Source organism: Lissotriton helveticus, chromosome 4_1, assembly GCF_964261635.1.
Source record: "Lissotriton helveticus chromosome 4_1, aLisHel1.1, whole genome shotgun sequence".
Taxonomy (NCBI): domain Eukaryota; kingdom Metazoa; phylum Chordata; class Amphibia; order Caudata; family Salamandridae; genus Lissotriton; species Lissotriton helveticus.
This window is the reverse complement of record NC_136063.1, coordinates 1,501,572,136-1,501,583,453: the sequence shown is the minus strand read 5'-3', so window position 1 is coordinate 1,501,583,453 and position 11,318 is coordinate 1,501,572,136. Positions and strand designations below refer to the sequence as shown.

Genomic DNA, 11,318 nt, shown 5'->3' with positions numbered 1-11,318 from the left:
CTCAAAATATGGGTCCCTGATCACACATGGAGAGGTACGCATGTTTTGGGCATGGTTGACTACTTCCCCCATTGATTTCCAACATTTCTCATGTGGCGAAACCCTTAAAGTGGCTTAGATGCACTTATGTCAGTGACCCGATAACAAAGGATGACTAGAGCATAAAGCCTTCTAAGAGCTCAAAAATGTACTCGGTAGTGCACCCACCCGCTCTTGGAATGCCAGATTACACCAAAGACTATTGTTCTGGCATGAAGGGGATGGGTGTGCATTATCTGTGTTGACATAGACCCATGGTGATTCGAAAATACCTGAAGCTTATATGTTTGTGACTCTTGACCCTGTTGCTGCAGCATCGCTGGTTGTCCCAAAGCTGTCGCAACAGTGAGTTTAAGCAGGGGTGGTTCCTTCTTTAGGGTCAGGCTGGACTGATGTCTTACTGTCCCCTGACTGACATGCCCACTTGAGATTTTTCTAACCTGAGCAATGTTAGGGAGCTGGGGTGGATTATAGCCACAGACCCCAGACTCCTTTGGGGTGCTTGTTTCATCTGCTTCAACCAATCCTGGTGCCACTTTCATGTTGCTCACTGACATAAATACCAAGAGAGCAGCGTCTGGATTGCGTTTGATTGCCAGGTGGCAGGCAGGCACAAAAATGCTTTTTTTTAAGTGTCATGTATAGCACACATGGGCTTGTGTGCGCTTTACCTGTGCATTTTTTTTGGGGGGTGCCTCTTGGGGCAACCTTAGGCCCCCCCCCGGGCACCCTCGTGTTTGCCTTACCTAATTTGCGATTGCCAATTAGGTAATCGCAAATTAGCTAATACAAAACCCTTCGCACCTATGGGCCCATAGGAATGAATAGTGTAGTGTTGCCTATTAGAGCTTACCTAATTGAATTGCGAATCTTAAGGAATCACTATTAGGCAATCACTGTTTACTTACATACCATTTTACATTCCTTATATAGCGATTTCTTAAAATGTGATATTTAAGGAATGACAAATGGATTTTGGTGGCCCATAGTGAGAAAGAAAGACATGGAAAGTCAAAGTCAAACAGGGAGAGGATGAGAACGACCAGAAAAAAAATCAGAAAGAAAAGGTGAGTTGGAAATAAAAGGATAGGGTGAGATCAAGAGTAGGAGAGGAAAAAAGAGAAAGACAGATAGAAACAGAAAGACAGTACATGTCACAGAGAGAGAGAAACAAGGAGGTAGAACACCAGTCAGAAAGACTGAAAGATAGAGATGGAGAGACAAAGACAGGGAGAGGAACAGAAAGAAAGAAAGAAATCAAGAAATACATAAATAAATGGAGAGACAGAGGTACGCACAAAGAAGGAAGGACAGAGACAGGGACAGAGAAAGAAAGAGGGAGACGGGGCACTCTGAACTGAAACAATTATGCTACCTATCATCATCACTCTCTTTGGTCCTTGTCTGTCTCTCTGCCCTCTGCCCACCTTTCTCAGTTCCCTTTATGCAGGTTCACTGGAATTTTGCAGCAGGTGAGGGCCAATGTATGTGGCAGCATTAAGTATATTACGCTGCAAGAAAAAGCTAATTATGGCGCATAATGTACAACATTTTGTAATAGTATTACTTCATTATTTTGTCATTTTCACAATTGTTAATCAATGTCTGGGCATTAGTTGCACTTCATTGGTACCATTTTAATTTCTAAATACAGAAATAGGCAGCATAAAGGTGACCAGTCAACTTTTGCAAACTTCCACTGCGTGGTAACACGGTTCACTGCACTTTTAGTAACTTTTGAACCGTTTGAGCCAGAAACATATTTTTTGTCAAAATCTGCAGATAATGCAGCGGACAATGGATTATGTGGAAAATGCAGCAAATCGATAATAATACACAAAATGCTGCATCTGCACAATCGCATAATGCCAGTAGCCCTGCCTATATGTGCCTCTGTCCCTGTGAGTATCCCTTTCTTGCTTTCTCAGTGTTTCACTCTTTCCACCCCCTCCACTCGCCTCTTTAGTCGCATAGATTCTCGCTCCATGTAAAAAAGTGACCCTCACAAAAAGCCCACCCAACCTTTTAGGTTTGCCTTATCAGGCTTTCTTTTAGAATTAATCAAACACAAGGAGATGATGCACGGAGCACTGAAACTATTCAGAAAACCCCGTCACAGATTTGGATTGAATCCATCATCGTTCTTTATCTCACTTCGTCACCCCAGTTCAGACCCTGCCATATGCAAATCAGTCTTGACCAAGATCCTTATAGGAACAGTCCAGCACGATCTGCCATACCTAGGGCTTCCCTGGACCTACAAGCATCCAGGAACCGGTTTCAGGGTAACAGCCTTCATCAGCTAGGCTAGCTTGAATCCAGTGGCAAAGTGAGCAAGGGACCCACGTCTGGGTATACCCTGCAAATTTAGGGCGTACAAAGCAAACACAAGGAGATGATAGACAGAGCACTGAAACCTTTCAGACACTTACCCCCAGTCACAGATCTGGTTTGAATCCATCTATGTTCTTTAGCTCACTTCGCCACCCCAGTTCAGACCCAGCTATATGCAAATCTGTCTAGACCCTGTTCCTTATGGGAACAGTCCAGCCCAAACTGCTAAGCCAGGTCTTCCCTGGAGTGGAAACAAGCATCCCGGGACCAGTTTCCGGGTAACACCACTTATCAACCAGGCTAGCTTTAATCCAGTGGCAAAGTGATCCAGGGTCTGAACTGGAGTGGAAAAGTGAGTTAAAGAATGATGATGGATTCAACCCAAATCTGTGACAGGGGGTGAGTGTCTGAGAAATTTCAGCGCTCCTCTCCATCCATAGTCTCCTTGTGTTTGCTTTTTTGCTCACTTTGCCACTGGATTCAAGGCAGCCTGACTGATGAGGTGTGTTACTCCGAAACCGGTCCCAGGATGTTTGTTACCGGTCCAGGGAAGACCTGGCTTGGCAGTTCGGACTGGACTATAACTAAGAGGCACAGGGTCAAAACTGATTTGCATATAGCTGGGTCTGAACGGGGGTGGTGAAGTGAGCTAAAGAATGATGGATTCAACTCAGATCTGTGACTGGGGTCTGTGTCTGAAAAGTTTCAGCGCCCCGTCCATCTAGGGTGACCAACTGGCATGGCTGCAAATTCAGGACAGTGAGTGTAAAAATTCAGGACAAAGGGTTAAAATTCAGGACAAAAATTCAGGACTGGAGGTCAAAATTCAGGACAAAACTTTGGGACAAAAGGTAAGTTGTACAGACACATCAGAGGAGGTAGCACAATAGTATATAAGCAAATAGACAACCAACATAAGTACAAGTCAAAATAAGTTTATATTAGGTTGAGACAATTGTGCACTTCACAGTTTTTTGCGCAGCTTTGAGCAACTGTGCAGGTCTTTTTGTATCGTGATCTATTTATATGGTTACTGCACTGGGTGGTCCAGTCTGATATTTCGTTTACAGTTCATGGTCCTGAGAAGGCATGTTCGGTGACAGAAGTGGTCGGCATGATCTGCTCGGATAGACTTTGTTACTAGTGTGAGAAGTTGGCCTGATATATGATGCTCACTAGTTCTAGTGATCACCTTGTATCAGTCCAAACAACCCTTATGGTGATTGGTTGTAAGTCAACCTTATAGACCAGCTATCCTAATGGTAGCATGGACAAAGCAGTCTTAGGCTAAACTCTTTTGGCATGTGAAGCCAGCTGTTTTACCACAATATAACCCCTTGAATACCAGATGAAAGGACACCACACAGGTTGTTATGGAAATAAACAGTATATTTATTAATAACAAACACCTCTGAACTCTTTATGAGGTCAGAGGGCTAAGCACATGACAATCTCTTAGGAAAAATACGATAAGTTGCACAAAATTACAATGGTGCCCTAGGGGCACGACAAACCATATACTAAGTAAATGGTATAAGGAAATCAATAGAAGGAATGGAGCTGTCCAGAGGCTGTAGGTTCGCTGGGACTACACTATCCTAACCTCAGGTAAGTAATAGGAGGCCCACGGGACGCGTGTGCAGAGTGTGAACTCACACGCGAGATGCGGAACAAAGTCAATGGACAGTACAGTTTACGAAAAAGGTAAGTACGGACAGTCTTTACTATCTAGGACTAAAACGACTGGAAATCTGGACACTAGGAGAGTCAATCTACCCTTGAGCACCGAAATGCTCTTGTTACCTCACCCACGGGCTGCGGATGCATAGGTGTCAAACTGTGTCGGGTTTCCGCGTCGAAGTCAATGGAGCCTTGAAGAAAGATGCTGCAGGCGACCACGTGGAAGATGTCCGGTGCGATCCACGGGTGGATCGAGGAAGAAGAGGACCTGAAAGCAGAGGGGACAGTGTTCAAAGTCACTAGCCAGTGACCGGAGTGGAACCAGGAGGGAACCAGATGCTGTCATCGCGATCAGGTGAAGAGTGGACGCTTGTCTCTGCAGCCACGTGGACCAGGAGGTGTCTTCGACAACCAGGATGGAGGCACGAGCTGTCCCACGCAGGCTCTAGCTGTCGGCGGTGTCGGATCCGGATTTGGAGTCAACAGGCCTTGGCAAAGGCAACCCACGCGGTGAGCGGAAACGGCGTCTGGAGTGGACCAGGAGGGTCCAGGGTGCTCCTCTTTTGGAAGGGAGCAAGGGCCAGTCTGGAGCAACCAGACCAGCAGTGAAGATTTCAAGATTCGTCGTCTAGGAGGTCACTAGCCAGCCGGCAAGTGACCAGACAATGCGTCGAGCAGCAAACAGGCAGAAGGGCCCCACGCAGATCTCGTGGATGCTGGAGGGCTGATCTTCGGTGCAGGAGCTGCTCGTGGCTGCGGCTTCTCAATCCCCAAAGCACTTGGTCGAGTTTACCTCGGGAGTCGTGCTGAAAGCGAAGTGCAGGTTCTTTCAAGATGGCCGGTCCCACGTGTCTCGTCGCACCCACGGATCTCAGCTGTGCTGCAGATGTGAGTTGAGGTCGGAGAGGTCTGGGAATCCAGGTCTCGTCGGGCTCTGAATTCTGAATCCTCAAGGGAAGACGACAAAGTGAAGCCGCTGGACGCTTGATGGTGCCTGCAGTTGCAGGGTGGACACTCCTTGCCCACAAGGGAGATTCTTCAGTCTTCTGGGGAGCAGAACATCGAAGTCCAGAGTTTCTTCTTGTAAAGTTGTTCAGGATAATCTAATTTGGAAATGGACCAGCTCCTACCTTTATTCTCCTAAAGGGGGCTGCACCACTGACTAGGTCCCTCCCCTGGGTTACACCCCCTATCCTTTGTCCGGTTTTCGCGCCAGAGCTGGGGCAGGGATGCCCCAGCAACTGGTTTGAACCGGTGTATGCACAGGGCACCTTGTGTGCCCCAGGCATGTCTCATTCCTTTCAGGCCTGTCCTACCCAATACACAAAATCTTGTCTGGGGTGGTGCTAGCACCTCCCAAGGCAGGAAACCCTTTGTCCAAGCCTCCCTCGCTGGAAGGACTCCCAGCAGCAGGAGGTCAGACTTGTGTCTGTGGTGGCAGCATCCATTTTGTGATGCCAAGGCTCGAGTTAACTTTAACCGGGGTTTACAGTTACATACATGTCGTGTCCCTCTAGAAGGGTGGAATGCTACCCCCGTCGCCAGAATTGGCGAGGGGGTAGTATTCCAATTCGTATGACACCTTACTCGACATGTTTTGATAATGCTATACCAAAGTTAGCATTCAACCGCGAGGAAGATAATGCACTTAAGAGTATATGGTATAGCGTTATCATGGAACAGCTATTAGGACTTGGTTCCGCAAGCTGCAGACAGGCTCAGCTCATGCCAGAGCACCATCTCAAATAATTCCAAGCACTCTGCCTTCAGGATTGATAAGGCCTGCCATAGGAGTGACTGATATGAATATATGTGTCCATTTTGGGGTTAGATATAGGTATACTATATCTACAGCAAAGGGTGATTACACCACCTTGCCCCAGCTGTCTTAGCAGCCAGTTGTGTCTGTTTAGATGGCCAGCCAGGGGTGGCATAATACATGCTTCAGCGCCTGGTAGGCCCTGCTATGCCCTGGGTACCTAAGGTACACTGTACAGGGACTGATAAGGTGGCCCAGTACCAATTGGTAAATACACCTAAAGTACATGTATGTCAATTTAGAGAGAGAACAGCTAGGCTGTGGGTCTGATTAGCAGGCCCACAGCCAGGGAACGTCGTAAACCAGTGAAGCAAAAAGCAAAAATCTGGGGTGACCATAGGATTGCAGACCCTACTCTCCTACAACTAGCATCTCATATCAGAGTGCCATTGTCAGATGTAAAGCAGCACACTTAGAATGCAGCTAATTGGTACCTGCAGTGCTGGACTAGAATGCTGTTTTCACACTCACTTCTCGTACTTGGCATGATTCGCTTTTGTTGGCTTTTAGCAGTGCGTGCTGGTGAGTAGCCCTTGAATTGAAGCTCGTGCTTATACGGCCGAAAAGAGCCTTTGTCATCATATAGGACACCAAGATATTTCTAGTTCTTTACACATTTCTGTTATTGAACTTGTTAAAAACACACTTAACTTTTTCTGTATTCAATTTCTTACAGCCATGACTTTAGTTTTTTTTAAAATTTATTTTCTTGCAGTTGTTTATCGGGTAGCTGAAGAGTTTGTCAATAAGATGCTGTAGGACAACATTGTCCGCGTACAACAAATTAGAAATGTGTAAACATCCTAACTTAGGGGCACAAGAATTTACCTCATTCAGAACTGGGGATATGTTGGTCAAAAATAAATGAACTATGTGCGGTGCCGGCACAACCCTTGATTTAGGCCCTGATTGGTATATATTTTCTTCGATAGAGAAATGCCATCACTGATGTATATTCATATCCAGGTTTCAGTGTAGAGCATCTGTATTGCTTTTAAAAGGAATGGAGGTATTGCTTTTAAAAAGCATGGAGGTATGCCCAAAAATAACATTCCAAAGAAGGTTGCGTTGCACACAGTCGAATGTGTACTTGAAATCAACAAAGCACAGATCTGTTGGTTACTTGTTGCCATCTTGTCGATAATAATCAAGTGCCAAGATATTTGTGGATGTGTCTGTACTTTGTGGAAAGTCATTCTTTAGGAGGGTGATGAGCCGGTCATTTTTGGGTTGTTGCTGGTCCTCTCCTTTCAAAAAGAGGGCTATTTATAGAACCCTTCCAAGATTGCAGGGCACTCTTTAAAACCCTCATCATTTTATTAGCCCAGAAATTAGGGTTAAAGTGAGATTAATTTTATACAGGCCTGTTCTGGTGGCTTAGTGGACTAATACGTCCACTGCAGGGGCTTGTGTGTGACCTTATGGTCACAGGTTCTAATCCTGGAGGGCCCATTCATCCTTCTGAAATAGATCAAATAAATGCCACTTAGTTGGGTAACAAAATTAATCTGTTATTCAGTGCAATACCCTTGGGTGTACGTGCACTTTCCAAATACATGTGTTATGCTACAGTGCCAGGTGGATGTCATTTGGCCTTGGAGCTCTATTGTATCGACTCTCCAGTGTCACCTTGTGTATTTGACCTTGAGTGAAAATTTGTGTTTCATCCCCATTGAATTGCCTCAAATTGGTTGTTGAGGTTACACTCACTAGCCCAACCTCAGGATTTGCATTTTCTTCTGCATCCTGTGGTGGTTCAGCAGCAGGAGTGAAAGGGTCGTTCACAATGTGCCTTATTTACACAGTTAGACCTCAGAATCTGACAAGTGATGCTTTTTATGCCAGGAGATCTTCTGAAGTTTTTTTGCTTCAGGTATATTGCGGGTGTGGCCTTTATTAACCGCTCTTAGTTGCACCTGATCTCGTTTTTCTCTTGCTATCTTATTAAGGACTAGTTGTATGTTGGTGCGCAGTCTCTGAGCTACTCCTGCCCCAGAGTTATAGGATCGGCAGTGTCCTCCTGCTGTTTGGCTGAAATGCACACCTAAGTAGTGTGCCCATCTTGATTCGGTAATGTTTGAATTGTTTATATTATTTTGGTCATTCACCAGTTTCCAAACATCCATTGAGTTTGCGTTCCTGCTGAGATATATAGACTTTGCTAAGGTAGCCTGTTCTGACAGCCATCTTTCCTCCCACAAACGCTTCCTGTAGGTTTTTAGGACTTCACAAGTTTAGTTGGAACGAAGATTTATTTGGGTGCTGTCGCAAGTTCTTTGACCTTTGTTGAATTTCCTCTTTGCTACTAAACATGAGAGGAATCAGAAATATGCTTCTTTCTTACCGATTACTAAAATGTTAGTACCTTCTGTCTGCTTGTGAGGAAAATACACTTTTCCGTTTCTTGTCAAGAAGATGGGACTGTTCTTATTGGACCTGATGCTTCAGGGCCAATGAAAACAGCTTTAGGGTACCCTGCCACTATACTGCTGGACCGTGATGTGCAGAGCACGTTTCAAGCCTTTCGTTTTCGGCACATAATACAATTAGTGTTCCTTACGAGTCGATTCATATGAAATTGTAACATTTAACGTTATGTACAAATACACATAACGTTAAATGTTACAATTTCATATGAATCAACTCGTAAGGAACACTAATTGTATTATATGCCAAAAACGAAAGGCTCGAAACGTGCTCTGCACATCACGGCCCAGCAGTATAGTGGCAGGGTACCCTAAAGCTGTTTTCATTGGCCTTGAAGCATCAGGTCCAATAATAACAGTCCTGCAGTGGACCAGTGAGCTCTAGGATTGGCTGGTGGCTTTCAAGCCAATCCTAGATAGCTTTGTTTGTTCTCAGCAACTTTTGGTCATTCAAAAGCTGATGATTACACCCAACAGAAGTGATAATTACGGACAAATGGCGTCCGTAAAAGAATCCTTCACGGACAACGGACAGGCGGCTAAAATTACGGACTGTCCGTGAAATTGACGGACGCTTGGCCAGGTCCATCGTCTACTTGTGCTTTCTTTTAGAATAAACCTGGGCCGAGAATGAACTTGGGCCGAGAAACAGAACAGCAGCCTCCTTTCACACTACAAAAATTACAAGAATGTAGAGCATGAGAGTGAAAGGACCAGCAAAAAGGTCGATGTCCTGGAACTAAATCGGTAAATCAGTATTTGATTCAAGTGTAAAACGCGCAACAACTCTACAGACGCCAGATTTCCCCCTGCGTTTATCACGCCTCTTACAATCTTAACAGAGCCGAGGTGTTGTGCAAACAGCTGCGGCCGGCGCGAGCAGAGTCCTGGCAGGCCTGAGCAGGTGTGTTGCGCTACAAGGAAACAGATGCAAAAGAAATTCACCTGACAGTCAGCCCTTCCCGTCACGGATTACTGTTCGCCCGCGAGGATTAACCTCGCACATCCACCGAGAGCATCGAGGCGTTTGACATCCGCAGGGATGAGGTGCTGGGCGCAGGTCACCTTGTCCTTTGTGCTGCTTAATGCCACGGTTTGGCTGGCGAGCTTTACCACTCTATACACATGGCCCAGAGGCACCCAGGTCACCACCTCCCGGGAGACAAATCCTCTTGCTGAAGCCTGCGCCTCCTTTCGAGCGGGAAAGACCTATTTTATTTGGGGAAACCAACTGCAGACGTCTTTTGGAAACGCCACATGCAAAGAGTATGTCCTCCAGAGCCAGTATATAACGTCACCGCTGTCTGCCGAGGAAGCGGCCTTCCCTCTGGCCTACGTCATAGTCCTGCACCGAGATTTCCACACGTTTGAGAGGCTCTTCAGGGCCGTGTACATGCCTCAAAATGTTTACTGTATTCACGTGGACGAGAAGGCGACGTCTGCGTTCAAGCAGATGCTGGCGGAATTTGTGGACTGTTTCCCCAATGCTTTTCTGGCCTCCAGATCCGAACCAGTGGTGTACGCTGGGGCGTCCAGGCTCCAGGCCGACCTGAACTGCATGGATGACCTCATAGCTTCACGGATACCTTGGCGGTACGTCATCAACACCTGCGGGCAAGATTTCCCCTTGAAAACCAACAGGGAAATTGTGCAGCATCTAAAGAGCTTTAATGGGTCCAATATCACCCCAGGAGTTTTATCGCCGCGCCACACAGACCAGAGGACTAAATATGTGTACAGGGAGCACATAAACCTTTCACCCCCTCGGACTCGGAAATCGATGATGGTGAAAGGACCTCCCCCGCATAATATGACCATCTACTTTGGAACGGCCTACGTGGCCCTGACCAGAGCATTCACCAGGTCTGTCCTGGAAGATGAGCGGGCCATCGACCTGCTGAAGTGGTCCAAGGACACGTACAGTCCAGACGAGCATTACTGGGTCACGCTCAACCGGATACCAGGTAGGGTGCGTTCATGACTATTCTTCTGTTATGTTAGATGTGTATATATATCCACTCCTAACTAATCCGGAAACCCGGAAACCCGGGACTGTACTTCGCGGCAGTCCGGGCATACACAAAACATTTCCCCTCGTACAGAGATGACCAGGACACTCCGGCCTCTCAAATAATGTATTCAGCTTGATGCCTCCTCACCAATGCGTTTGGGCTTTCGGCTTTCTCACAGTGAAAAAGCCGAAACGCGTTGGTGAGAAGGCATCCAGCTGAATACATTATTTCAGGAGCCTGGAGTGTCCTGCTCATGTCTGTACGAGGGGAAGTGAGATATATATATATATATATATATATATATATATATATATATATATATATATATATATATATATATATATATATATATATATATATTATTGCTTTAAATGGACCGGTACTGAGTACCGGCACTTCCGATTTTTTTTGCTGTTAGTACTGGCACTTCTCTGTGGCCAGGGAGCGTACCGGTACCCTGATCCGCAGGCTCAGGTTAGTTAGGTTTCTGCTCCAGTGCAGGGCAGAGACCGCTCTGCTTCCGAGGAGCTTGTAATTAACTCGGCTGAAGTATTCTTTTTCAGAGTTGCTGGTGAAGATTCCAGCATTGCCCATTTGAATGCCCCCAAACTGCAGGGGGGTGAGAGGGGTTGTGTCACGCTGTGATTAACAGGACAGGGTCTCTAGACAAACCCTGCACTGTCAATCTGGTGCACAGCGACCATTGGATTGAAAGTGCCATCATGACTTTCATTTTATATTATGAGTTAATCTGTGTTTTCTGTCATAAACACATTTCTCATGTGTTTTAATATGTGCTGCAACTGGTACAGAAATCATTATGTATGATGATATTTTTCCCTTAGCCCGCCCCTAGCCCTGACCACTTACCAGACCTCTATTTCAATGAGTACCTGCACTTGTTTTTCCCCATTTAAAGCACTGTGTGTATATATATATATATATATATATATATATATAACGTACATTCTGCCGTTAGTGTGGACTAAGAGCGCAAATGCTCTATTA

At 45.8% G+C, this 11,318-nt stretch overlaps 1 protein-coding gene across 1 annotated transcript in view; it reads left to right on the top strand.

The window, feature by feature from the left end:
* The first annotated feature begins 8,763 nt into the window (after positions 1-8,763).
* The window catches only part of GCNT2 (glucosaminyl (N-acetyl) transferase 2 (I blood group)), a 453,496-nt gene continuing 450,941 nt past the window's right edge, over positions 8,764-11,318 (top strand). Inside the window, exon 1 of the mRNA XM_078685828.1 lies at positions 8,764-10,262. Coding sequence (XP_078541954.1) covers positions 9,341-10,262 — 922 coding nt within the window. The 5' untranslated portion in view covers positions 8,764-9,340. The remainder of the gene's footprint in view (positions 10,263-11,318) is intronic.